A 27768-nucleotide genomic window follows, 5' to 3' on the forward strand; every position below is an offset into this window, starting at 1 on the left:
CCCAGTCGGAGGCCGCTGTGCTTCTGGCTCGCAGTTGCCAGAGACCAAAGCGGGGAGAGCGGCACTCGCACTCGGAGCCGGCTTTTGGTCGGCCACGTTGAGAACCGGATGGCGGGCTAGAGAGGCTCCGTGTGGCCTCCAGGAGACTCTCTCTTCTCCATACATGGGCAGGCGAAGGGAGACAAGGGCGGCTTCCTCTGGTGGCCAAACGGAGCCGGTGCAACAGGAAGAAAATCGGGAGAGAAACAGCTGAATTTTGCATCTCTCTTGTGTGCCTGTGATAATGCAAAACCAGGCAGGGAGATTTGTCTCATCCCTACAATTGCAAACCTGAGTAGGCCCTGCTTTGGGGCTTGCACAAAGGAAAGGCTGCAGGATCGAGCCCGGCGTCCTGTTCCCACAAGGGCCAAGCAGATGCCCGTTGCGGGAGATGGCAAGCAGGATTCAAATCCAGCCCTTCCGTGGTTCCCAGCAATAGGGATTCTGAAGCCAAGCCCTTTTGTGTTTCTGTCTCGACCTCTTTCAAAGCCCGTTCAGGTTGGTGGCCGCGGCCGCCTCTTGTGGCAGGGAGTTCCGCAGGTCAAAACGAGGGTCACGAGAGAGGGAGGAGAATTTTTCTCTCTCTGCTTGGGACCAGCGGATCCCAGCCTTGCCAGTTTCCTGAATTTATTCTGCATCGATTGCAGGCAGTTAAGAGCAGCGCCCAGAGGCAGCAGTTCTGCCAGCCCTACTCAAGCCAGGAGGGGAAAGCAGAGCAGGCTCAAATATTTCCCCTTTTCATATTTAAAAAAATGCAAACGCAGCATCTGCGTTTGCGTCTCGGCGGAAGCGGTGGCAGCCCAGAGCGGCGCCTCTGGGGAGACGGGTGCAAACCCTGCAGGAAGAGATGGGGCCCTCCTGTGCCTGGCTGCCCTTCTTTGGACACGAAGGGGGGGCCCTTGGCCCCAAGCGGAGCCCAGAGCTGCCTTGCAGGGGGACTGCATCTTTAATCTGGGGGACAGTTTGGATCATCATTTCATTTCAAAATGTGTGAGCGGTGGTCAGATCAGGTGGAGACTGAAAGAGAAAGAAGCTGTAAAATGGGTATACAGAATTCCATGGTTAAAATAACTGTAGAAATCCTAGCATTGTGGAGTCAGAAGGGAACCCCCACGGTCATCTAGCCCAACCCGCTGCTAGGCAGGAATTGCAGCTGAATTATTCCTGGGGGAAATCAGTCCGGACACAGCCCCACATGTACCCACCAAGCCGGGGCCCGTGTGTGTCTTCTGCCCCAGGAGCTGATACCCAAAGGGTGCCAGCCTTTCAGAAATGATTGACATGGTTTCCGTCCCGGCAGAACGGTTTGCTTCCCTGTCGGCTGCTTGTCTGAACCCTGGGGGAGCTCAGTGGGTAGAGTGTGGGCCTCTGAGTCTCAGGGCCCTGGGTTCGAGCACCGCATTCAACAAAAATATCCCTGCATTGCAGGGGGTTGGCCTGGATGACCTTTGGGGGTCCCAACTATTTCAAATAGCTCAGTGGGTAGAGCGTGAGACTGTTCATCTCAAGGTCATGGGTTCAAGCCCCACGCCGTGGCGGGGGGAACTAGGGGATGTTGTGTCAAAGAAAGTGTTATCTGTTTTCCTTTCACTTCCCTTCCTGCAAATAGTCAGATCTTTTTGGGGAGGCATTATTTATTATACAAAACCTCCCAGTAATTTCACACCCTCAATTTGACAGCGTAAGTTATTTAAATAATGGTATAATGGCGTAAATAATAATCATAAGATTACATCTGAAGGCAACCCTGTATAGGGAAGCTTTTTAAGGTTTTCCTGTGTTTTTATATGTGCTGGAAGCTGCCCAGAGCGGCTGGGGCAACCCAGTCAGATGGACGAGGTATTAATAATAAAATTATAATTATAATCACTGCATTGCATTGGGCTAGATGACCCTCGTGGGTCCCTTCTGACTATGATTTGGAGAGAGAGAGAAACCAGGGTGTCATCCACACAGACACATCTGGTCTCACCTGCAAGGTGTGGCAGGCAGACAGGTGTCCTGGGTTCAACCCTCTGCCTGTATCCCTGGAGAGATGCTGCTGCCAGACAAAGCTGAGCTTGGTAGATCCCAGTGGCTGGACTGGAGCTCTGCACTGGGAATTTTGTTGCAGGAATTTATGTACAGGTTGGAGGGTGTTTGCCCCTCCAGCAGATATCCCCCACATGCAGCCCACTACCAAAACCAGCATAATCCCTTTTGTGACTTTGGTGACTTGTCCCCACAAAACACTTCATCACAGTTTCTTCCTATCTATTCAAAGGGCCTCTGCTGCACGATACCAAATGTAAGAATTCACTGATCAATGGATCTATGCACTGGCTCACTGGGAAAACTCCAGAAATTCATCTAGACAGGTGAGCTCAGCTACTCAGCAGCCCCTCTGCCTGAGGGATAATCCCTGGCCTCCTGATACCTGAGTGCCAGACAGGTAGCCATTCCAGAAAGAACAAACCCAGATGAAGGCAAAAGGGTGTGATTAACTTGGCTGGGAAACAGGGAAATGTAAATATCTCTTTTGTTTCACTTGATGGGTGTTTGGTGGAGGGCAAGGAGAACCATGGGGCAGGATCCAGGATGCTCAGATTCCTGCCACCAGACCTCCCTTTCATGATGTAACTGTGATGTAGTTTGGGGAGGTGTAACATGGGGATAAGCAGCCAATAAAAGTTTGGGTTCTCTTTTGTTTGGGGCTTCCATCTTGTTCCACCTGGTGGCAGGTGGGAGTCCTGTCGCGACAGCCTTCAATCAAGACCAAGCCTGCTGGCTGCTGTTTTGCTCTGGTATTCCTGGCTGGGGTCCTTGTGTTTTGTCCAAGGGAGCCCTCAGATTTCTCCGTTAACAGCTTCTACTGGGAGTGGTGGCGGCATATTTGCCCCTGCAAGGGCGTCTGTTAAACTGCAGTACTCCCTCCCTCAAGTGGCAGCGATGGCTTTCTAAGAGGATCCAGCAGATTCTCCTCTCCGCCTCCCCAGCTGGCAACAGCAATGGGTCACAGGGGGTTCGACTAGATGACTCTGGGGTTCCCTTCCGACTCTGCGCTTCTACGGAGACCACGGGATGGGACAGAGTTGCCCTTGCATCCGAATCCTGCTTGCACATTTCCCACTGCGAGTGTCTGGTCAGCCCCTGTGACAACGGGACGCGCTGTCCTTCCAGTTGCTTCTCTGTCCCGGGTGCGATTCCTGCCTTTCTTCGGGTTGGGCTGGATGACCTTTGGGAGTCCCTTGCAACTCTTCCATTCTAGGGTTCTGCTTTCTCACGCAGCAGTGGCCAAACCCGGCAGAGAGAGGAGACGGAGCGTCACGAAGGCGGCAGCGCAACGTGCCGGGCCTCAACCTCCAGAACCGCAAAAACGTTTTGCAACCCGGAGCCCCTGCTTGCTGCCTGGAAGCCGACCCTTGGAAAACCCCCCCGCCCCACTTCCTGTCTGGGCAAAAGGAGCTTGCGGCTTCCCTTCTCCCGCTGCCCCTTTGATGTGGGGCAGCTGCTGGCCCCAGAGGGATCTGCCTTTGTTGCAACTGGGCCATGGCCCATCTTCTGCTTTTGGCAACCCTAAAAGATTGCAGCTTTGCTACCTAAGTTGCATGGCTCTCTGTTTGCAGCCTGAGCCACTTAGCAAACCTGGAACTGGTTGATGGGATTACCGGGTTTGGACACCTCTGAGGTTAAGTCCCATCCTTGCTAATCAACTTAAACCCCCGGGATAAGACGCCGGACTTGTTTCTTATTTCCTCCGAAAGCTTGTTTTAGCCTTTATTGTACAAATAATTCCATATTAGCAGAAATTGAGTGATGTTTGTAAAGAAAACAATTAGAGGAATACAAAGTAGAAAGAAATGATATACAATACAAATCTGTGTTAAAAAAGAATGTTTCTATTACAGTATAATGAGAAGGATGGAAAGGATTTGTTGTGTAAATAATGCTGTCTTTTCTTTTCCTCTTTTGGTTTTTTTTTTTTACTTCGTATCTTTGTTATTTCTTTATTATTTTTTTCCTTTTCCTCTTTTTGGTTCCTTTAAAAATTTTCTGTTCTCTACATCATTTTCTTTTTCTTCATATGTAAAGAGATAGCATGTAGGACGCGGGTGGCGCTGTGGGTTAAACCACAGAGCCTAGGACTTGCCGATCAGAAGGTTGGCGGTTCGAATCCCCGCGACGGAGTGAGCGCCCGTTGCTCGGTCCCTGCTCCTGCCCACCTAGCATTTCGAAAGCACGTCACAGTGCAAGTAGATAAATAGGTACCACTCCGGCGGGAAGGTAAACGGTGTTTCCGTGCGCTGCTCTGGTTCCCCAGAAGCGGCTCAGTCATGCTGGCCACATGACCCGGAAGCTGTACGCCGGCTCCCTCGGCCAATAAAGCGAGCTGAGCGCTGCAACCCGAGTCGGCCACAACCGGACCAATCGGCCAGGGGTCCCTTTAAAGGTAAAGGTAAAGGTACCCCTGCCCGTACGGGCCAGTCGTGTCCAACTCTAGGGTTGTGCGCCCATCTCACTTAAGAGGCCGGGGGCCAGCGCTGTCCGGAGACACTTCCGGGTCACGTGGCCAGCGTGACGAAGCTGCTCTGGCGAGCCAGCACCAGCGCAGCACACGGAAACGCCGTTTACCTTCCCGCTAGTAAGCGGTCCCTATTTATCTACTTGCACCCGGGGGTGCTTTCAAACTGCTAGGTGGGCAGGTGCTGGGACCGAGTGATGGGAGCGCACCCCGCCGCGGGGATTCGAACCGCCGACCTTTCGATCGGCAAGTCCTAGGCACTGAGGCTTTAACCCACAGCGCCACCCGCGTCCCTTAGGGGTCCCTTTACTTTAAAGAGATAGCATATAATGTTTGTATGGATATGGAAATTTTTAATCAATAAAGAATTAAAAAAGAAAGCTTGTTTTAGCATTTTGTTTTATCGTGCGTAGAAAAGAGACGGAACGATGACAGCGATGGACAAAAAGGAAGAGAGGGAAAAGAAAGCTAGAGAACAGGAGTCCAGTTGCAAATGGGTTGAAATAACCGAGTCCAAGGTCAGAAAACCACCGTGATTTGATGGGAAAGTTCCCTTCCAGATTTGCTAGGATTGTCCTGAAAGAAATGATGGCTCTGTTGTCCCAAAAGAGTGCCAAATCCTAAAAAAAAGGCACGTTTAGGATCCAGTCCGGGGTTGTCTTCGGACTACAGTTCCCATCATCCCTGACCACTGGGCCTGCTAGCTACGGATGATGGGATCTGTTTCCCATTGAGTTGCAACAATTTTATTTTGTTTGTTCCGTGGATGGTAAGGGGAAAAAATCTCAAAGTGGTTTACAGGAAGATAGAACGAGAAAATCTAGAAAGATTCTCAACCATCCTTTAAAATGTACACAAGTTTAAATACAAAAACGGAGGGTGTTGCCTCGACTTCCTATAAGCATCTGGTTAGAAGAGAGGGAAGGCACCTCCTTGATCTCAAGTGGCAGGGAGTTCCACAGGGCAAAGATCCAGTTCCTGCAAATGTGGAACGGGTATCGTGAGGCATTTGTAGGGGTGCCAATTCCCCTGACTGAAGTGCTCAAGCGGACACGTGGGGTCAGGCGACCTTTCAGGTAAACTGGTCCCAAGTTGTTAAGGGCTTTGTATACTAATAGCAACACCTCGAACTCGGCCCCGGAGCAAATTGGCTGCCAGCGCAGGTCTCTGTTAGATGCTAACCAGGCCACCCTCCTGTCAGCAGTCGTAAAAATAGAGCCCCAGACGCCTGCTGGGCGGCTCAGTCGGTGAGAGCCTGGAGCTGAGAACGCCAAGGTTGCAGGTTCGAAGCCCATAAGGGGCAGCTGCCTTGTAGGGGGTTGGACTAGATGACCCTCGGGTCCCTTCCGGCTCTAGGGTTCCATGAGCTTCCCTGGCCTGATCCTGACCGTGTCCTGGACGGCATCCTGATCTCCGAAAAAGGCCGCTCAGTTTCCACCTCCTGCAAGAAGACGGGTTCCTACCCAGACGAGAACGAGATGCACTTGGGAAACAAACAAAGGCCGATTCTTGCTGGGATTATATTCTTTCAACTCCCAATTAAGCAGAATAAACAGGGAACGGAAGAGGCGAACAATGGAACAATGGGATATCTTGGTCTTGTGACGTTTACTCCCCTCTCCGTTGAGATACGTTGGCTCCAAACTGTTCCTGCCCCCCAGATTTGCCATGGTCCCCCAGCCCCAAAACTGGACTCCCTTTTCAGTCCAGGTGGAGAATGGGATGGTTGATTGACGCCCTTTTGACATGTTTTTTGGGGGGCGCAGGTGGGGATCTTGGGTGGTTGCTGCTGTTATTTTGATTCTGCATCTTGTGGTTTTGCGTTCTGGTTTTGTTCCGTGAACAGACCTGAGAACCCTGCAGGTATCGGGCGGTCTAGAAATTCAATAAATAAGAAGTCTGGAAAGACCAGTCTGGAAAGTTAGCCTTGGTGAAGACTTGACGTTTTCATCCCCAAAAAAGTTTTTGATTTGAGTTTCCATTGAAATGAGGCTGTGTTTTAATGTTTTATTTTACTTTTGTTTTTAAGTAGTATTTCAATCCATTTGTTTTTATATTGGGTATTAGCCACCCTGAGCCCAGTCTTGGCTGGGGAGGGCAGGGTATAAATAAAAATTATTATTATTATTATTATTATTATTATTATTATTATTATTATTATTATTAAAAGGCTCCTCGGCTATGTGGCCACGACAGTTCTGCTTGTGAAACATGGACCACTTATAAAAATGCCATCTCCAACTCCTTGAAATATCCCATCAACGGTGTCTCCAAAATTTTTTACACATCACTTGGGAAGACAGGCGAACTAATGCCAGGGGACTGGAAGAAGCACAGATCACCAGTGTCAAAGCAATGATTCTTCAACATCAACTTTGTTGGACTGGTCATGTTGTGCGGATGCCAGATTATCGTATTCCAAAGCAACTACTCTATTCTGAACTTAAAGCGTAACGTTGGTGGTCAACAAAAGAGGTTTAAAGCCTCTCTCAAGGCAAATTGTTAAAAATGTAGTATAAACACTGACAACTGGGAAACACTGGCCTGCGAGGGCTCCAGTTGGAGAGCAGCCTTTACCAAAGGGGTCATGGGCTTTGAAGACACTCGAACTCAGGACGCAAGGGAGAAACGTGCTGAGAGGAAGCCATGCTTGCCAAATCCACACCGTGATCAACTCTCACCCGGAAACCTATGTCCCCACAGTGGAAGGATGTGTGGATCCAGAATTGGCCTCCACAGTCACGGACTCACTGTTAAGGCCAGGGGTATGCAACCTAAGGCCCATGAGCCACTAGCAGCCCACAGGGGTTGTTTAACCGGCCCACGATCTGCCCCCAAACCGAGCCACCCACTCGGCGAGTCCCTGTGCGCTGCACTAAACCCATAAATTGCGTCTGCGCATGCTCAGACGCCGAAAATCGCATCTGTGCAGACACAGACGCCGGAAATTGTTTCTGCGAAGACGCCGGAGTGAACCAGCCCAGGCGATGCAAACCTTGCTGACCCCTGGTTAAGACCGTGTTCCTGGAAGACAATCTTACTCAGCTATGAGGGATCGCCAAAGAAGAAGACGAAGAGCTGCTTCTGAACATTGATTGCCAGAAACTGCAAGAGATCTGCCTTGAGCTGCGATTCCTGCGTCGGGTCAGACTAGATGAGCTGTGGGGTCCCTCCAACTCGACCGTTCCAACCATCTGAACCGGCTGCGGTCGTCCAAGAAAGCTGGGAGGTTTTCTGCCGCAGGAGGCAGAGATGGGCACCAGCGTGGCAGCCTTGAAAAGAGTATTTGATGAAGTCCTGGCAGGAGAGGACGGGGGTCTTTTGAATTTCCACAGCACCCTGTGCCCAGGCTGAAATTTGGCACCCCAAACCGCCCCTCTCCTTCCATTCTTCTCAATTCACGGCGTCATGCAATGCCCTGCGACACCCCCTTGGCTCAGCCCTGCTGCCCAAAATTTGCCTTTGCTCATGGAAGGAGAGAGGATTATGAAGGTATCTGTTCCCCTTCCCCTGTCTCTGAATATCAGTTTCTGGAAATCCCAAGTGAAGAGTGGGGGCATTCTTCCCTTTGTAGCAGGAGACCCCCCCTTCATTAATCGTAATGCACAAGCACCACACACACACCTCCCACCTTCCCGACCCTGGAGATGCCCCTTCTAGAGGGGCATCCCCTAAAAAGCCTTCCGTAAATAAGGAAGCGCTAGCTCGACAGCTCCTCACAAAACCCCTTTATTTTCATATATTTCCCCGTAACGCTCCACATCGCTCTATCTTTATTACGGGGCTCCGGCCAGGTGCCAGGATACTCCGATTACCTGTGCAGCCCCTCCTCGACTCCTCCTATTTTTAATATAGTCCTGATGTAAAAAATGATGTATTTCTAGGGGTGTAGTTTAGGGGATTAGGAGCTAATAAAAGTTGGGGTCTTCCTTTGTTCTGGGCTTCCATCTTGCTTCACCTTGTGGACGGTGGGAGTCCTGTCGCGACAGTCTTTTCTTCAATAAAGACCGGGCCTACAGGCTGCTGATTTGCTTCGAAGTTGCTCTGGTTGGTGTCTTGATTTATCCAAGGGAGCCCTCGGATTTTTCCGGTAACAACTTTGGGGTGCCTGGCTGCCCCTGGGAAAACAGGATGCCCCCCCTTGGGCTGACCCTGCAGACTCTTCTCCTGCTCTGATGGCAGCAAGCTCAGTCTGTGACAGTTGATTTCACAGAGTCATAGACTGGGTTTGGGACCCCGAGGGTCATCCAGCCCAACCCTCCGCAAGGCAGGAATCTTTTGCCCAGTGCGGCACTTGAACCCACAACCCAGAGGTGAAGCCTCTCAGGCTCTGCCGACTGAGCTGCAGAAACGTCTCAATTCGATTTATTTTATTTCCGCGCAGCTTTTCAGTCCAGTGAATCCCGAAGCAGCTGACAAGCGATATGTACAACAGGAGCAGGATAGAACGTCGCCAGTGAAGCATAAAGAACACAGAAAAATTAACCAATTGCCGGAGGAACAATTAGAATCAAGGAAACACTGTGTGGATCTATACAAAGGAAAAAACCCGCTATAAATAAGTCAGAAATCCAATTGCTGGAACAAAAGAGAAAAAACACAATGGAAAATTGCTTAGATTTTTCTTGGCTCTCACCAGCACCATCTGGTGTTGCATGTTTCTAATGCATAACGCAGGTTTTTTTACTAATGAGTCAGATGTCGCAGGAAAACCCATTATTATACGATTAACAAATCGAGGCGGCGTTTATAATCTATAAAACAATATTAACACCGTAAGCTAATAGCAATAAAGAACTCAGCCCTGTTCCTACACAGACTCCACACCCCATGACTCACAATCTTTCCACAGTGTCAAGTTGGTGTATGCCTGCCGTTTAAAGCTCATTTCTCGCCTGGCCCCGAAGATGCCGGCAACTGCAGTTTGCTGTGGGTGCTGGGAGCTGTAGCTCTGTGCAAACTGCCATTTCCGGGATTCTTGGATGGGTGTGTTGGTCGGAGGCCTTAGATTCTAAGCGTATCATCCTTCCTTGCAGAAGACCCCAGATCTGAGTTCAAAGGATCTCCCTGAGCGCCTGGGCGGATTACAAGCCACTCAGCCAATGGGAGATGTGATTCCTGCAGGGGTTGGGCTAGATGACCCCTGGGTCCCATTCTATGCTTCTCTGAATATTTGAGCTTTCATGAATTGCTCCAAGCAGAGTAATATCCCAGAGTCACTTTCCCCCTGCCTCCCTCCTGGCAACCAGGGGACAATGGAGAGGGGACCCCATTATTTGTGTCACAATGCTGAGCCAGGGCAGGGGGGTCCCCAAGACCTGTGCAGGTTGCTCACAGGGCCTTAAAGGAAAGGGGGAAATATGGCGGGACACACCTCTGCAGCCCTCCAGCCACAGATTCCCCAGGACACGAGGTGAGGGGAGGAATCAGGGTGGGTGAAACGTAGCGTCCAAGGGAATGGCAGGGGGTCAGAATGGATGACCGTGGGGGTCCCCTCCAGGTGATTTTTGGCAAGCCACCCTCAGCCTCCAACCCCTCCTCTGCTGATGGGACACAATACAGCTTGCAAGGTTGTATCATCATCATCATCATTTTCATTATTATGTTTGTGGGAGGGCGTAATTGGTCCATTTTTGTTTTCATTGTGGATTTTGTTTTTTTTTATCTTGCCTTTTATTTTTCGTGAACCGGCCTGAGATCTACGCACCAATTTAATAAGTGATAACAACAGCAATAATTTACCATATTTTTCTGTGTATAAGACTAGGATTTTTTTTTACTCTAAAATAATGTTAAAAAACAGAGGTCGTCTTATACACGGATAGTCTCTCCCCCCCCCCCATTTTCTTAAATTTGAGTCCCCCAAAATAGGGGTAGTCCTATACACAGGGGCGTGTTATACACGGAAAAATATGGTATATGCACATTGGACTCGGCCCAGAAGCAGATCTCATCCCTTTGCAGGTTTCTCTCTTAATGAAAACAGGGATGATGATGATGATGATGATGATGGAAACTGCGAATGATAGGAACATAGCAGAGGGTAAATCCTATTGAACTCAATGGGACTTCTTTCTGAGTAGACCTTGTGAGGCTCCCTTGAACATTATATATATATATATATATATATATATATATATATATATATATATATATGGTTTTTACACATATTTCCAGACATAACATCCCATTTTTAAACAACATAACAAACCTTTGGCTATCCTAGCCTAAGACTTCCATCAACCTTGACAGATGGTTTTCTAACCTCCTTTCTAACGTTGCGTTTTGTCTTTATAGTTATTGCTATTAAATCCATATCCTAAATAAACAACTTCTTCATCCTCTTTCCACACTCCATGCTTTTCCTAAAGGACCTCCCTTTTTTTGCACCAGCGACTTTTAATTGTTCTCTGAGGAAAAGGAAAAGCGGGACAATCAGAAATGGAGACGGCTTCTATAATTCCAGGAAAATCGGGACCCTGGGAGGGTCTGCAGATCCCTGAGCCTGGATGTTGTTGTTGTTATTTATTAAATTTGAATCCTGCCCTGACTATTAAATTTGCATCCTGCAGCCCCGACTGGGCTTCTGCCTTGAGCCCAAGGGAAGCCCCACAGGGAGGGTCTGGCAGTAGTCCAGCACACCAAAAAGACGCTCCTTCCGGCCCATTCTGGATTCTATTCCGACAAGGGCATAAATGTATATTTTCCTTTAGGATGCTGGTTGGCTGCCCAGAGTGTCTGGGGAAACCCAGCCAGATGGGCAGGCTCTAAAAAATAAAATTATGGCGCTGATTATTAACTCTCGATGAGGGCGACAGTGCAAAACACGGCTATATACAGTGCTTTTTTTTCTTTTAAAAAATGTTTAGCGGTACTCTCATTTTGACACAAGAAAAATCACCATTTTATAGTTCAAATCGGGGAAAATAAAGACAGCAAACGGACAAAAGATTCACAAAATGTTTAGGGGTACGCGCAGGAAAAAACCACACTGCCAATATGTATAGATAGAGAGATGTAAAACCATAGTGGGCTTTTTTAAAGAAATAAAATTTGGGGTAGGGTTTTTTCTGGGGGGGGGGGGGATGGAGACTATGGAGGGCGGTTGCCACGGCAACGGGGCCTTGCGGCCGAGGCGAAGCCTGCCTCGAGTGAGAGCTGTGGTTCCTTTGCCCCCGGGGGATTGTGGGTAATTGGTTGCAGGCGAGGCAAGGGAGGGGAAGGGGATTAATGCTATGGCTTTTATATATTTTATATATTTCTATATATATATATATATATATAAATTAATATATATATTTATGTATATCCCAGCAGGAGGTTTTAATATGAAAAAAAAAAGCAGATTGGCATTTGAGGCCCAGGGGATTGTGGGTAATCCTGGTAGGGGCAGAGGGATCAGGGTTCGAATTCCCCCATTGAGGGGCCGCTGTGGGGATTCAGGGAGGAGAAATAATAATAATAATAATAATAATAATAATAATAATAATAATAATAATAATAATTTATTTATTTATTTATACCCCGCCAAGGCTGGACTCAGGGCGGCTAACAACCAATAATAAAAACGAGTTGAATGAGTACAACTTAAAAACAAGAAAGGCGGGGGGAACCAGGTACCTGCCACCCGGAGCTCCTCGGAATAAGAGAAAAATTGGGGTGTCAATGCCATCGATCCGTCAGTCCATCATTCACCCCCAAGTGACTGGCGCCCCATTTGAATGGCGGCTGGAGAGGGAGAAATCCAACAGATGCAGTTCTCCCCCCCCCATAATCTCCTCTGCGTGTTAATGATGGGAGAGGGGGACACACCTGCATTTCTTAAAAGAGACCCCCTTTTTCCTCCTCACAAAGTGTAGTAGTCGTAATAACAATAATAATTTTATTATTTATACCCTACCCATAATAACCTCACCTTTCTCTCTCTCTCTCTCTCTGTCAGCTGCACCATAAACCCTGCATCTCTTCAGTGATTACCATATATATATATATAAATACAGATATATATATATTTGTGGAGGAGACCATATTTCAGGAAAAGGTGAGCAGATTTTTCTGTATTGGGTTAAAAACATTTATAGGTTTGCCCTTCCTCAAACTGGACTGCAGTTACTACTGGTCGTTTAAAATGTGTCCACATTTAAAAAGGACCCAAAAAAATTCTGATTTTTTTTTTAAATAGCAAGTCGAACAGTTGCAAGCTAAGCCACACAAAAGGCTGGGGTGAATCTTATTTTTTATATATTTTTGCCTGGAATAGCCACATTGGGACCGCTCTTACAACCAAAAATTCCCACATACATACATTAAAACCCACCCACTTCTAAAAAGCCATAGATAGTTAAAAGTCAAATGCCTGGTTAAAAAGGAATATTTCTATTTATTTAATTTTATTTATTAGATTTCTATATTGCCCTCCATCTAAAGATCTCTGGGCGGTTCACCAGATTTGCCTGGCGCCTAAAGATATGTAATGAATGTGCCACAAAGAGGGAGCCACCACAGAGAAGGCCCCGCTGTCCTCTTGGCCCCACCCCAGACACAAAGAAGAGCCCCAGATGAGGGTCTCTGGGGCCGGGGCGCTTCATATGGGGGGAGGCAGTCCTGGCACCAAGGATTAGCCCCAAACAGCAAATAATTCCGCAGTGGCGTGGAATTCACTTATCAAACCCTGTCTGCTTGTACATCCATATCCACACACAGGTATGCTGGCCCTGTCACAGGGACCACATAATACCCATTCCCACTTTTGTCAAAATTCAATATTTTAGTGTGGCGGCCCCTGCACTCTGGAACTCCCCGCCTCTTGAGACCAGGAATACGCCTTCACGGCTCTAAAAATATTCATTTAGACAAGCCTGTCCTGATATTTTGGAAGCTGATGGGAGTTTCCCTCGCTTTTTATTTTTTCAAAATTTTTTAATTGATTTTACAGATTTTTCAAACAGAAAAAAGAAGAAACAAACATGGCAAAACACACAACAAAGACATTAAACTAAACACATAAGAAAATTATTACTTCAAATACCTAAATCTCTTAACATTGGTAACTGTCTTCCTCGAATCCCCTCTATCTGAATTTCATTATATCACCTGTATAGCAGTTCTCCAATTTCTGTCCCTTTTTAGCCTATTGCTATTTTAACTTTTCAAAAGTCTTCCATAGTTTGTCCCGTCTTCTTATTGATAATTTTATGGCTTTATCCTTTTTTCGTAAACCGCTTCGGGGAGTTTTTATTCCCCAGTGCATAATTTTTAGGAAATAAACAATTCCATAAATACCATAAAGACAGCTAATGATTTAAGAGTAACGGGCATTACGAGAGCAACAGCTTAAAATGAAAGCAGCGCTTGATGCCCTGTCCAGATATTTAAAAACATTAAGCAAGAAGGCTGAAATGGCCGTAATTTATAAAAATGTTATCAGTTATATATATTTCTCTCTTTTAGAAGACATCTGAAGGCAGCCCTGTTTAGGGAAGCTTTTAATGTTTAATAGATTATTGTATTTTAATATTCTGTTGGAAGCTGCCCAGAGTGGCTGGGGAAACCCAGCCAGATGGGCGGCGTATAAATAATAATAATAATAATCATCATCATCATCATCAACTTTCCATCTCTCTCCCACCTTCATGTGCAGAGTAACAAACTCTCCTTCCTTGGAGGCTTTTAAGCAGAGGTCAGATGGCCATCTATCACAGATGCTTTAGTTGGGATTCCTGCATTGCAGCGGGTTGGGCTGGATGACCCCTGGGGGTCCCTTCGAACTCTGCATTTCCCTGACTCCATGCTTCCCTGAAACACCCTGCGTGTCTAAGTCAGGTCCGCTAGATGGCACCGCAGCTGCCCTTCAGCATGCCCACCCACCCACCCTCACTCCATATCTGGGCTCCTTGCAACCCGTGAAACCCCATGCCGGCAGTCCTGAGACACACCAGGAAACCTCACCCTGGTGACCTTTGCCTGACGGAGCTTCCCAGACCCGCTTGGAGGCCGTGCCAAGGTCAGAGAAATCTGCGCGCACACAGAGTCCCGCTTCCCAGCTGCCCGTTGGTCTGGGGTCCCCAGGAAGCTCATCGTCCACCAGGGCAACTCTGGAACACAGACCCACCACCCAGCCAGGCTAGGAAGACTATTCATTCATTTCGGAAAAGGCTTGGTTGCAAAAAAAAAAGGGGGGGGGGAATAAATAACAGCACCCAAACCCTCAAAGCGGTTTACAAAAGAGTTAAATTTACCAGTAGGAGAAACTCGCAGAAATAATGTCTACAGACTTTCAAAAGTGGACCAAAAACAGATTAGAGCTTTTCTTTCTAAACATCTGGGTTAGTCTAAAACAATTTGGTTTTGTTCTGCAAACCGCCCTGGGATCTCGTGATGGAAGGGAGGCATCTAAATTTCATAGCTAAATTAAAAAACGATTTTAGCAGGCGCTGGAAAGAGGACGGGGAAGGCGCCTGCCCCATCTCAAGAGGCGGGGAGTTCCAAAGGGCAGACGGGTTCTTACAAACGTGGACTGGGTGTAGCAGGATGGCGATCTTTTCGACATATTTATTGTCGTTATTCTTGAAATAACCTGCTGTCCTCTTAGAGCAGGGCCCTGGCTCCTGTTTCCTGACCATCCCTTGGTTTTCTTTTCCTTAAGCCGCGCTTCTCGAACCCTCCGCTCTCGTCCATCGGAGCTTCTGTGCCTTTCGCCCGGTGAGTCCCCAGCCCTTCCCAGATCCCCCCTTCTCCCCCTGGATCCGAAGAAGGGATCCCCCCACCCCAAGGCAGGCCTGTGAAAGGTGAGCGGCAGCTAAAGTTTCACCTCGTCCTTTAAGCCGCTGCTTGGAATGGACCCTTTGACCTTTAGCAGCCTCTAAATTTAGGCCAAGACTTTAGAGGGAGCTGGGCTAAGGGAGCGTCTGCAAGTGGCGGGCACAAAACGTGCCCTCAAGCACCCCATGCCGCTGGGGGAGCGGAGCTCTGGAGCCCCCCGCCTCTCGGAGGCAGTGGAGCTCAGGGGTTAGAGCAACCAAGCAGCCTCCAGATTCATAGACTTGGAAGGGACCCTGGCGGCCATCTAGTCCAACCCCTTGCAATGCAGGAATCTCAACCCCCCCATCCATGTTGAAACCAGACTGGGTCCTGCTGGGCTTTGCATGTTGTGAACTACAAGTCCTGGAAGACACGAGATTTGCGAAGGCTGGGCTTTAGCAGCAATCAGGGAAACGCCATTCTCTCCCTGCCTCGGTTCCCCCTCCGTTGAAACGGAAAGGGGTGCAAATGATTTATTCTTCGGTTTAGGCCGTAAGGTCGGCCGACCGTAGGAAGAAAGGCCTCAGAGCGGTTGGCAGAAAAGAGGGAGCAGCCAGTTCAAAACCAGAATAGAGTAAAACAAACCAAAGCGCCCTGCAAATTAATCAAACTGGCTTTTTTGGGGCTGAACAGGAGGGCGGGGGAACTGCAAGCCACTGCGATCCACGTTGCTGCTCAGAGATCCGGCGAAAAGCGAGGGGCAGCTGATTCGGGATGGAGGACAGTGATGTGAACAGCGATTCGGAGGAGTGCACCATCAACACGGTGCAGTTCTCCTCGAGGACGAGCGAGGGGGGCCGCCGCCAGGTCTTCAGCAGGGTGTTCCACCAGTGCAACCAGTGCGACCAGTGCTCAGGAAAGGCGGAAAGGGCGATCATGGGAGGAGAAGGAGCACGAGCAGGACAAGGAGGAAGAGAAGGAGGAGGAGGAGGAGGTGAGCTGGAGAGGTGCAAGGAAGCCCCAGGGTCATCTAGTCCAACCCCCTGAATGGCAGGATTGAAACAAGGGGTGCTTTGAGTCCAGCCTTCCAGATAAGCCCCAAAGTGTGTGTGGAGGGGAGGGTGTTAATATTGTTTGTTGTTCAATTTCCTGCTCAGAACTGGGTCTGTTATTACTCTTCTCCCTTGTCAAATTCATATGCTGCTTCCTCCAAGGATCACAGGGTGGTCTGTAGTATGAAAGCACAAAATATACATCCCATAATAAGGAACGAAGCAGTAGCACCCTTCTCATGTAAAAGGCCATAGATGGGAGAAGAGGAACATTTTTGCCTGGTGCCTCAAGTATGTATATACTCCCCAGGGAGAGCATCCCACAAATGGGGAGCCACTGCAGAGAAGGCCCTGTTCTCATGGGAAGGGCCTCAGCGGATGATCTCAGTGGGTTCATATCGGGAGAGGCGATCCTTGAGGTACTGTGGTCCTGAGCAGGCATGGCCAAACTTGGCCCTCCAGCTGTTTTGGGACTACAGCTCCCATCATCCCTAGCTAACAGGACCAGCGGTCAGGGATGATGGGAGTTGTAGTCCCCAAACAGCTGGAGGGCCAAGTTTGGCCTTGCCTGGTTTAAGGCTTTTAAGGTCGAAACCAGCACTTTGAACGGGGAGCCAGTGCAGGCGGGCCAGTAATCTAACCTGGACATTACCAGAGCATAGGCAGAAGTTAGGCTGCCCCTGTCCAGTTAGGGGCACAGCTGGGCCCCCAGACGAAGCCCGCCAGGCCCCAGCGCCATTCCATCCTGCTGCCTAGAGAAAGCAGCATCCCGGGAGTCTTTCTGGGGACACCTGGCCCCGTCCTTGCTGCCCAGTCTGGACCTGTGAGATTGGTCCCAGCCCCACAGCTGCTGGATGCGCAAAGGGGCCAGGATGAGCCAGGGGGTGCCAGGGGACGGCCAGGAGAGGAGAATCGTTCCCTCTGGCTGTGCATCGCTTGCCGGGCTCATAGCACCACAGAGCTGGAAGGGACCCCGGGGGTCATCCAGTCCAACCCCCTGCAAAGCAGGAACCTGGCCCCCAACGTGGGGCTCACACCTGACCCTGAGATCCAGAGATTTCATCCTCTCCCGACTGAGCCGCAGACTTTCGCTCTGTCCAGCCTGCTTTTGCTGACAGTCCCTAACTGGGCCCTGGGGGGCGGAGCTGCGCAACCTCCGGGTATAAAGTCAGGGGGTCAGCCCCCAGCCTGGGCACTGTCAGCAGCTCCCAGCGACAGCCAAGGACCCCCAAGCCAGCCCTACGCAAGTGAGCGAGTGGGGGCCCCTTCTGGAGCAGGGTGGGGGGAAGGAGCCGCGGGTGGGGGGACCCCCAGGCAAGCAAGCGGGTGTCCTGGTCACCTTGGGTGTCCCACTAGGGGAGGGGGGCACCCAAGCCACCCTCTGTTGCCTCTCACGGTCTCTCTGCGGAGGAATGGGGCCAGCCCTCCTTTGCGCAGAATTTCTGACCCCCCCCCAAAAAAAACCCCTCTCTCCGCGTTTGGGGTTATTAGCAGTGTGGATCAAGGAAATGCTGCCTTCCTGGGGAGGGTGGGTGGGGGGCACCACTTTGGAGGTCCCTGGAGGAGGCTGGAAGGCGAGCGTGTCTCTTGGGTGGCGCAGAAAGGGTCCCCCATCTCCCCAGGCCTCTAGCCCTAAGGCGCCAGCTGCTCTCCTTTTCTGCCTTGAGCCAGAGGCCCGGGTGACATTTCCCTGCGACCAGAAGAGACGGGGGGGGGCACTTCTATTTTTAATCCTGGCAGCTGCTCCGTCTTTCCCTTCCCCCTCTCTGCCAGCGCTGGGTCCCTGGGTGGAGGAAGAGGGTCCCAGGCCGGTGGGCTTGGCGCTCTCCGCTGAAGCATTGCTGGTTTTGCAATTAATGCAGTTATGGCACCGATACGCCTCCTGGTCCTGCAAGGAGCTCATTTAATCCCAACACCCCTGCGAGGTGGAGCGACTTGCCCCAGGACACCCACGGATGAGAATTGGACTTAGTCTCTCCCCGGTCGCAGTCTGGCCCTCTAACCACTGCCCCACGCTGCTTGGGAGAGGCCTCCCTGCACACTCTCCGCCGTCGGAGGCAGAGATGCTTCTGGAAACCCCAGGAGGGGAGAATGTTCCTCTTGCACCCGGATCCTGGTTTTGGGTTTCCCATAATGTGCATCTGGTTGGCCCCTGTGATTCTGGACCGAACTGGGTCCCTTTTGACCCAGGTCCGTCTGCTGTTCTTGTGGAACCTCCAGCTCCAGAGGCAGTCTATCTCGATTCCTTGCTTCTTAGGGGGATTTGGACCCTTTGCGGACAGGGTGCTGGGCCAGATCCTTTGGGCCTGATCCAGCAGGCCCTCCTTCCCCTTCTTAGTGTGAGACAAGTCTCCTGGTTCACAGACTTGTGCAATCGTAGAATTGAAAGGGACCGCAAAGGACATCTAGTCCAATCACAATTAAAGCATCCCTGTGGCAGTTGAGCCCCCCAACCTTTGCCAGGGCGAAGCGGGTGCTGGGAGGCAGGAGGCCTGGCTGACCCTCACTGACCCCCTCCCTCTGACCCCCCCCCTTCAGGCATGTCTATCCAGAAGATCCACGCTCGCGAGATCCTCGACTCCCGGGGGAACCCCACGGTAGAAGTCGACTTGGAGACAGCCAAGGGTGAGTCGTGTGGGCAGGGGAGCCCCTGCGGGCAAGAGCAGGGCATGTTCTCTTGTGGGGAGGGAGCCAAGGAGGGCAGGGAGGGTGCTGGGCATATGGCGCCCGACTGACCCTCCTTTCTGACCTCCTCTCCAGGCCACTTCCGGGCTGCCGTGCCCAGCGGTGCCTCCACCGGCATCTACGAGGCCCTGGAACTCCGCGATGGGGACAAGAGCAGGTACCTGGGCAAAGGTGAGGGGTCACCAGGACGTGGCGGCTCACGGAGCAGGGGGTGTGAGTCGGTGCCCCAGGGGACATCAAGATTAGGAGGAAGGGAAGCGGGGCCAAGTGGGAATGACACCTAAGTTCTTCTCTGCGCGCAAGATGTGCTGTGGATCTGCGGAACTCCCTGCCACTGGCTTGATGACCATGAGGGACTTTGGGAGGCTGCTGCCTGCAAGGGCTGGAAGAACCAGGGTTCAGGGATGGAGTGGGTGCTTTCTGCCTCCAGATAGGGGCAGGCCATCTCTCTGTGCCCCCTTGCTTGGGGTGGCGGCCTTCCTTGAGGCAACTGGCCAGATGTGGAGTTGGAGGGAGTGCTGGCCAGACCCAAGAGCCCAGTTCCCGGCTCCTCTCTTCCATTGCACCCTCTCCAGACGCACCACCGTAGAACTACCCGCCTGCTCCAAGCCCCAGAAGCCTCTTCTCTTCGTATTTCCTTTCCTCCTCTGCCCCATTGGCCCTGATTCTGCCCCATGTTTAGGGTAGTGTGGGTGGGAGTGTGCTTGCTCCCCTGCGGGGTCACCCCTCCATCCCCTCACCCGTCCGTTCTGCCCGCAGGGGTGTTGAAAGCCGTGGATCACATCAACAAGACCATCGCCCCCGCCCTGATTGAGAAGGTGAGAGGGAGAGGGTGGGACCTGGGCAGGGCTTTGTGGGGGGACGGTCACCCTGAGCAGCGCTGGGCTCTGGGGTCACCAAACTGTGCCGTAGGAAGGGACCCCCAAGGGCCATCTAGCCCAACCCCCCACAAGGCAGGCAAAATAGCAGGAATCAGAGACATAAAGAGAAAGAGAGAGAGAAGCTGGGTTCTGGGGTGGGGGGCAGAAGCCCTTTCCTACAGCCCCACAGAAAACCCTCAAAGCCCCGCCCCCGGGACCAGGACCTTGCAGGGTCAAAGAGCCCCCAGGGAGTCCCCAGGCAGCCAGGATACCCGCCCCCCCCCCGTTAACTGAGCAAGGAATCCTTTTAAAATTATTTTTATTATTTTATTTTTAAACTTTTTTTCTTAACATCTTTATTGAAAGTTCAAAAAGCACATAACTATACGTGCACCAAACGTGGTGAGACACAAACGAAAAGGAGAAACAGAACCTGAACCCTTGTCCCAAAGGCATTTTATGGCACGCAGTTCCCCCCCGCACCCCCATTTATTCCCAGTTTCATGGGGTTCTTACTGGTTGGTGGGTGGGAAGGAGAGGCCAGCTGGGCAGAAAGGAACAGGGGAAGGAAAACCCAAGGGAAGGGAGGGGGGTCTCTCAGGGTTGGGCTAGATGGCTGGGGGGGGTGTCACTCCCAACTCTATTATTCTATATGCTCTGAGTTTAAAATTTTGTGCTGCAGCCTCCCCTTTGCAGCCCTGCTTTTTGTTTCTCAGGTGAGGGGAGTGGAGAGTGGAGAGACTCCGTAGGGTGTGAGACTTTTCATCTCAGGGTTGCGGGTTTGAGTTATGCATCAGGCAAAAGATAGATAGATAGATAGATAGATAGATAGATAGATAGATAGATAGATAGCCCTGGGGTAGGGGTCCCCCTCCTTCCAAACCTACGATTCTATCTGGCCTGCTAACCTTTGGCTCCTTTTAACTTTTGGCCCACACGCCTTAAGACTCTCTGAGTTTCCCTATCAGACTTCCAACCTCCGTGCAGGAAAGGTGCCAGGCCGGGATTCGAACCCAGGTTCCCGGGAAACAAACGGATTCCCCTTTCTCTCTCCTCTCTTAGAAGCTGAGTGTTGTGGATCAGGAGAAAATCGACAAGCTGATGCTGGAGATGGACGGGACAGAGAACAAATGTAAGTGGGGGCCTCTTCTACCTCGCCCCCTCCTGCCCCACTGACTTCTCCCGCAGCCCCTCACCCAGCACCCCGTCTTTCCTCCCCACAGCCAAGTTTGGGGCCAACGCCATCCTGGGCGTCTCCCTCGCCGTCTGCAAGGCGGGCGCCGCTGAGAAGGGCATCCCCCTCTACCGACACATCGCAGACCTGGCTGGCAACAAGGACCTCATCCTGCCCGTGCCAGTGAGTGTCCGGGGCGGGGCGGGGCGGGGGGGTCTGGAGCCAAGGCCCCTCTCTTTTGGGGGTGCAGGGCAGGCTCCCCAGAGGACTGGATCGGATTAATATATCAGCAACACCAAAGGGGAAACGTAGCAAAAAGGACCAAAAATATCAGCTGTAAAGCTGTAGACTGCCCTGTGATGCTTGGATGAAGTGTGGCAAATAATAATAATAATAATAATAATAATAATAATAATAATAATAGTGCAAAGATGCATTGCGGCTCCAAATGGATTATCGGCTTTCAGCTGATACAAAGGTTCCCTTTGCAAATCATAAGATATTTATTTATTTTTTAACGAGTCCACACACCCCCTGTTTTTGAGAAGGAAGAGTCTCTCTCAGGGTGGCCCAACTTCTCATACCAAGGGGGTGGCAAGAGATCTTCGACCAGCCAGGAACCTGCCCCCCCGCCTTCTTGTGCGGAGTGGGGGGAGCGAAGCCCAAATTTGACACCCCCAGCACCTGTGCCTTCTCCCCAAAAACGGAGAAGGGAGGTTCTGGGCTTTGGCAAGGAGGCATAAGGCTCTGCCAGGCGGGGGGTGGTTCTACAGCCCCCCACCTCCACCCCCAAAGCCCAGCGCCTCCCTTCTCTGTCTTTGGGGAGGGGGCTGGCAGGGTGGGGGGTGTCAAAAGATGGTTGAGGGCCCTGATCTCAAGAGTCTCTCTAGGGTCAGGGTTCGAGATGAGACAGTTGCGACCCTTTGCTGGAAACAGGAAGGGAGAGTTGCTCTCGCCTTTGAATCTTGCTTGGGGGGCTTCCCAGTGAGAAGAGGGGGCTGGACTAGCCCCCCCCCCCGGCCTGATCCCGCAGGCTCTTCTGATGTTCTTAAAGGAGCTGGACATTTGCATACATGCTAACGGCACTAAGATTTGCAGGAGGACAGACTAATTGCCGCACGCAAGGAGAGAATTTGAACGCTTCACCTGTAGGTGTATAAATCATGTGTGTCAATACGAATGGAATTCGTCAAAACTGCAGTTGTGATATAAGAGGTTGTTATTTTGACTGGAGCGCAATTGGAATTTACAAGATTTTGGAGCGCAGGAATAAAGTAAATCATGAAACCATCAATTATTGCATTGGGGCAGGGACCTAAACTGTATACCTTATTGGCCTGAATATAAGCTGCACCTGCAAATTAAAATTCGGGGGGGGGGGGAGAGAATACCCGAATATAAGCCATTCCCCTAAAATTCCACAGGCACTCAGACCCGTTCCGTTTTACCGTCTGTCTGTTTCAGCAGCGATATTGTAAGGTCGCGAATTTTTGTAAGTTTGCGAATTAAAGCCACACTTTAACTTTCCACGGTCGGAATTTGGGGGGGAAAGTACGGCTTATATTCAGGCCAATACAATAATTTGCCATCTGAATTATTGGTATTGCAAATTGCATTATAATTTGGCATTGTTATAAAGAGGCTATTATTGGCTTGTTGTAATTGAAAACTAATAAAAATGATTGCATAAAAAAATAAGATTTGCAGGAGAAATGAAATTATGCCATATCTATCTTATCTAGATAGATAGATAGATATTGATATATTGATATATATTGATATATATATTGAGAGAGAGTCCTTCAGGCTCTGCCCTTTAGCTTGTGAGATGTCTCTGGGAGGCCACCCGTCCCGATCTGGCAGTCTTTGGGACGCATCCTGACCCCTTCCTCCTGCCCCCCCTGCCCCCGCCAGGCCTTCAACGTGATCAACGGAGGCTCCCACGCCGGGAACAAGCTGGCCATGCAGGAGTTCATGATCCTGCCCGTGGGCGCCAGCAACTTCAAGGAGGCCATGCGGATCGGGGCCGAGGTCTACCACAACCTGAAGGCCGTCATCAAGAGCAAGTACGGGAAGGATGCCACCAACGTGGGCGACGAGGGCGGCTTTGCTCCCAACATCCTGGAGAACAACGAAGGTAGCTCCTTGGGCGAGGAGGCAGGCTACTTTTAGCAGGTGGCAGGCAGCAGGGTTAGGGTTTCACGCCACCCTCGCCCTTTAAACGCCGCTGCCATGGCCGGAATTAGCTCGGCGGCTGTAACCGGAGCTTCGGGGAAAGGGCAGCAGGGAGATGCCGCTGGGCTCACCCTCAAGGGTCAGCATCCTGCGGGAAGGAGCCCGCGGCTGAAGGCCCAGGCAGACGAATTCAGAATACTGTGGGCGGTTCTGGTTGCCTCGCCTCAAAAAGGACATGGAAAAAAAGGCAGCCCGAAAGGTCAAGGAAGGCAGGGCGGAGATTCCCCTGTGAAGGAAGGGGGCAGATTTGGGGGCTTTTCAGTCTAGAGGAAAGGCAAGGAAGAGGCCACAAGATGATTTGATTTATTGTGTTTCTTTATGCTGCTTTTCATTCAAATGAATCCCATTTCCAACAGGAAATAACCATAACATAATAGCGCATCGCGAATGCATCACATAAAATCATTAACAAATTATTGATAAGACAGTTGCAATCTATAAAAAAATTAACGAAACAGCAATGAGTCAAATCTCACAATTGCAGCAAGTTGTGTGGTTGACAAATCAACGCGGCATTTAGAATCTATAAAACAATATTTTAAAAAGATGAACAAAATTGCAACTAAAAATATAAGATGGAATTATGCAGAGAGAATCATTTTACTCCTCCTCTCGTGGGCATCCGAGGAAGGTGAATGTGGGGAGAAAAGAAAGCTCTCCTGTTGCGGAGTAAAACTGCCGGAGGCAGGGATGGATTTCCAAGAGGAGGGAACCAATTCCTGGAGGAGAGGGCGATTGAGGGCTTCCCAGCCACCATGGCTCTGTCTAAAAAGCCAGAGGAAGCCCTGATTTTGAATCCCCGTTTCTGGAAAGCGCAGGAGGGGAGAGGGTGCTCAAAGAGAGAGGCTCTTGTGTTCAAATCCTCCTTGTGGGTTTCCTGTAACGGGCGCCTGTTTGGCCCCTGTGAGAACAGGAGGCTGGACCGGATGGGCCTCCTTCGGCCTGATCCTGCCGGCTCTCCTTATGTTCTCAAGGCTTCTGTATCTCGGTTGCTGGGAGCCCCCCGAAGCGAAGGGCTCTTGGGCTTGGCTTCTGCTCTTGGGCTTTCTCCCCTGGGCAGAGATGCTCTTTGTACTGGGGCGCCCCCAGTTTCTCACTCACTCTCTCCTCCCATTCCCCCGCCAGCCCTGGAGCTCCTCAAGAGCGCCATCGAGAAGGCCGGCTACACCGACAAAGTGGTCATCGGCATGGACGTGGCGGCCTCCGAGTTCTTCCGCAAGGGCAAATACGACCTGGATTTCAAGTCCCCCGACGACCCCAACCGCTACATCTCCGGCGACAAGCTAGGGGAGCTTTACCAGAGTTTCATCAAGAACTACCCTGGTGAGAGAGATGGCCAAGTTGCTTCTGGGTGACACAGAACCCAGGGGGCCTAATTCCGCTGAAATATCTCTCTTTTTTTAAATTTTCAAATAATTTTTATTATTAAAATAATTCAACATTAATACATACATGTTACGAATATACAGACATACATTTCATACAGTCCTTAAGAATATTCAGACATACCCACACTCAATCCCACAGATACTTCCTTTTCCCATCCCTCACCCCTCACCCCACCCTTGTGGTAAACTTCCAATCTACTCAATTGCAATTTCTTTCCACTTCTATTACTTTCTTTCAAACCAATTTTCTGCTTCTTTTCCTGTTTCACATTGTTATCCATCTTATTTAGTATTTCAGTATTTATAACGGAACTTGTTTATTCTAATAGGAGTTCTGATTTTTCAATACAATTTTGCAAGTATCCTTTAAACACCTTCCAGTCTTTGTCCATTTTCTCTTTTGAAATATCTCATTTTGTAACTCTGCGGAACTCCCCGCTTAGGATTGCGCTCCTAGAGGCCGTCCTAGCTCCTTCCCTGGACCGCTTCCCACATCCGTGGCGAGGGACAGGCTCTCTGTGCGTGCCCAGGGGCTCTCTCTTCACTCCTCCAGCCCCACTGGGTTGACTGGGAGCAGCTGCCAAGACCATATAACACTGGGAAAGACCTACACTGGCTCCCAGGACGTTTCTGAGCACAATTCAAAGTGTTGGTGCTGACCTTTAAAGCCCTAAACTGCCTCGGCCCAGTATACCTGAAGGAGTATCTCCACCCCCAACGTTCTGCTCGGACACTGAGGTCCAGCGCCGAGGGACTTCTGGTGGTTCCCTCCATGTGTGAAGTGAAGTTACAGGGAACCAGGCAGAGGACCTTCTCGGTGGTGGCGCCTGCCCTGTGGAACGCCCTCCCACCAGATGTCAAAGAGAAAAATAACTTACCAAACTTTTAGAAGACCTCTAAAGGCAGCCCTGTTTAGGGAAGCTTTTAATGTTTAATAGGTTATCGTATTTTAGTGTTTTGTTGGAAGCTGCCCAGAGTGGCTGGGGAAACCCAGCCCGATGGGCGGGGTATAAATAATAAATTATTATTATTATAATTATTATTGTCTATCCGGGAGGTGAGCCTGAGGGCTCTGGGCAGGAGGTGTGGGGCAGAGCGGGGAGAGAGATGCCTGGGGGCGTGCCGGCCTGTAACGCCATCCCTTCCCTCCCCACCTCGCTGCCCCAGTTGTCTCCATCGAGGACCCCTTTGACCAGGACGACTGGGAGACGTGGTCCAAGTTCCTGACGCAGGTGCAAATCCAGATTGTGGGCGACGACTTGACCGTCACCAACCCCAAGCGAATCCAGCAGGCAGTGGAGAAGAAGGCTTGCAACTGTCTCTTGCTCAAGGTCAACCAAATCGGCTCCGTCACCGAGTCCATCCAGGCGTGAGTGTCCGGGGAGGCAGGGCATCCTGTGGGGAGGGCGGATTGCGGCAGGGGCAGGATCTCCTGGGACACCCCCCAAACCTTCTCCTCTTTACTTCCCAGCTGCAAGCTGGCCCAGAGCAACGGCTGGGGCGTCATGGTGAGCCACCGCTCCGGGGAAACCGAGGACACCTTCATCGCCGACTTGGTCGTGGGTCTCTGCACAGGGCAGGTGAGAGGACCAGGGTGGGGCTCAGCCAATGCAGAGGGGGCGCATGTATCCCCCCCCCAACTCCCCATTTTAGGACGCTTTCCCCTGCTCGGCCTGTTTCCCCTTTCAGGGCTCCTTCATGTATTTGGGGGGGGGGCGGGGACTGTGTGGGTTTTAAACTTCACAAGGCATCCCGAGCGATGCGCCGATAGGGCACAGTGCATGTTTTGCCAATCGATACTTCAGTATCTTTGGTGCTGTTTTGCAGATCAAGACCGGTGCTCCCTGCCGCTCCGAGCGTCTGGCCAAGTACAACCAGCTGATGAGGTGAGGAATTGGAAAGGGTCCCCCAGGGGTCATTCAGCCCAACCCAGAACCACAGCTCCAGAATCCATGACAAGCTCTCCTTAAACACCTCCAAGGGAGGAGAGTCCATCATCTTCCAAGGGGCTCCATTCTACGGTCAAATAGCTTTTACTGTCAGAAAGCTTTTCCTGATGTTTAGTCAGAATCTCCTTTCTCCTAACTTGATGCCATGAGTTCGAGTCCTCCCTTATGGAGCTGCAGAAAACAAGCTTGCTCCACCTCGCAAGCAGCAGCCCTTGAGGTATCTGAGATGGGCCCTGTATCTTCTCCAAGCTAAGCATCCCTGTTCCTCCCAGAGTCTTGCTTTCCAGACCCGGCACTGATCTTGCTTCCCGTCTCCCTTCCTTGCAGGATCGAGGAGCAGCTGGGAGACAAAGCGGTGTTTGCCGGCCGCAAATTCCGCCACCCTCTGGCCAAGTAGAAGCAGCGCCTGGCCTGCAGCCCCACCCCAGGGGGGCAAGGGAACCCCAGGGAGAAAGAGACCCCCCCCACCAGCTCTCCTCTCCTTGGAAGGCGGCTCCACAACACCGCCCCCCACTGGCCAGGGCTGGCTGGATCCCCTCCGCGTTTTCCCCCTCCGGGTCCTGGGCAAAGGCCCTGGTGGCGCAGCTGAGGAGCCTCTGCCCCACCATCCCATCTCGGGGCAGCGAATAAACAAGGCCGTTGTGCCAGAGCAAGCGGCGTCAGGGTCCTTCTTTGCGTCTTCTGGGAAACGGGGCAGGGTGCGTGTGCGTTAGCCAGGCAGAGGTGGATTTAGGGGTGCGCAGCCGGTTCAGCCGCACTGGGAGCCACACTGGGAGGGTGGTGCAACAATAGAATGGAAGGCGGGTGCGCCAGTTTGGTGCCAGTGAATTTGGGAAGCACCAAGTCTGCCCCTGAGCCAAGTTCCCCTTTGTGCTTCAGGCGGGCTCCTCTCGCTTCCCTCCGTCTCTCTGCCAGGGCTGGGCAATGTTGGGATACATCACCTGCTAAACATCAAGGTATATCGAGATATCATGATGTCTGAAATAAGCAGAGGCATTGGCTGGCTTCACGGTTTTCCCCGCATCAAATTCTTGCATAGCACACAAGCACACATTATGATTTGCAATATATTCCCAGGTCAAAAACTATGAAACCAGCATACAATATGGGCTTCAAACTGGTTTGGGACCGTATATTATCTCCCC

The 27768-nt window shown here is 51.0% G+C and overlaps 1 protein-coding gene and 2 long non-coding RNA genes across 3 annotated transcripts; 2 read left to right on the forward strand and 1 right to left on the reverse strand.

Moving 5' to 3' along the window:
* Positions 1 to 4870: 4870 nt before the first annotated feature.
* On the reverse strand, positions 4871 to 9681 carry LOC310747049. The gene is made up of 2 exons (XR_014540873.1): positions 9380 to 9681; positions 4871 to 5981 (listed from the first exon to the last, which is right to left on the reverse strand). It is a non-coding gene; the product is annotated as an uncharacterized lncRNA (long non-coding RNA).
* Positions 9682 to 9833: 152 nt separating this feature from the next.
* On the forward strand, positions 9834 to 16293 carry LOC310747012. The gene is made up of 4 exons (XR_014540831.1): positions 9834 to 9953; positions 12483 to 12581; positions 15186 to 15241; positions 15974 to 16293. It is a non-coding gene; the product is annotated as an uncharacterized lncRNA (long non-coding RNA).
* A 1153-nt stretch (positions 16294 to 17446) lies between these two features.
* On the forward strand, positions 17447 to 27276 carry ENO3 (enolase 3). The gene is made up of 12 exons (XM_083581075.1): positions 17447 to 17579; positions 18871 to 18957; positions 19093 to 19188; positions 19777 to 19835; positions 20940 to 21009; positions 21101 to 21234; positions 22966 to 23188; positions 24412 to 24609; positions 25842 to 26043; positions 26146 to 26254; positions 26502 to 26560; positions 26951 to 27276. The coding sequence occupies exons 2-12, from the start codon at positions 18873 to 18875 to the stop codon at positions 27018 to 27020; spliced, it is 1305 nt and encodes a 434-aa protein (XP_083437201.1). The 5' UTR covers positions 17447 to 17579; positions 18871 to 18872; the 3' UTR covers positions 27021 to 27276.
* Positions 27277 to 27768: the final 492 nt, after the last annotated feature.

The sequence above is a fragment of the Podarcis filfolensis genome, assembly GCF_964270895.1.
Source record: "Podarcis filfolensis genome assembly, chromosome: 13".
NCBI classification, from domain to species: domain Eukaryota; kingdom Metazoa; phylum Chordata; class Lepidosauria; order Squamata; family Lacertidae; genus Podarcis; species Podarcis filfolensis.

What these genes read in the sequence shown, in the direction of transcription:
- ENO3 (XM_083581075.1), top strand. Translation starts at nt 18,873, where the DNA reads ATGTCTATCCAGAAGATCCACGCTCGCGAGATCCTCGACTCCCGGGGG. An exon ending in CCCCCGCCCTGATTGAGAAG is followed by an intron (nt 19,836 to 20,939) that starts GTGAGAGGGAGA and finishes CTCCTCTCTTAG; the next exon opens with AAGCTGAGTGTTGTGGATCA. An exon ending in GTCACCGAGTCCATCCAGGC is followed by an intron (nt 26,044 to 26,145) that starts GTGAGTGTCCGG and finishes TTTACTTCCCAG; the next exon opens with CTGCAAGCTGGCCCAGAGCA.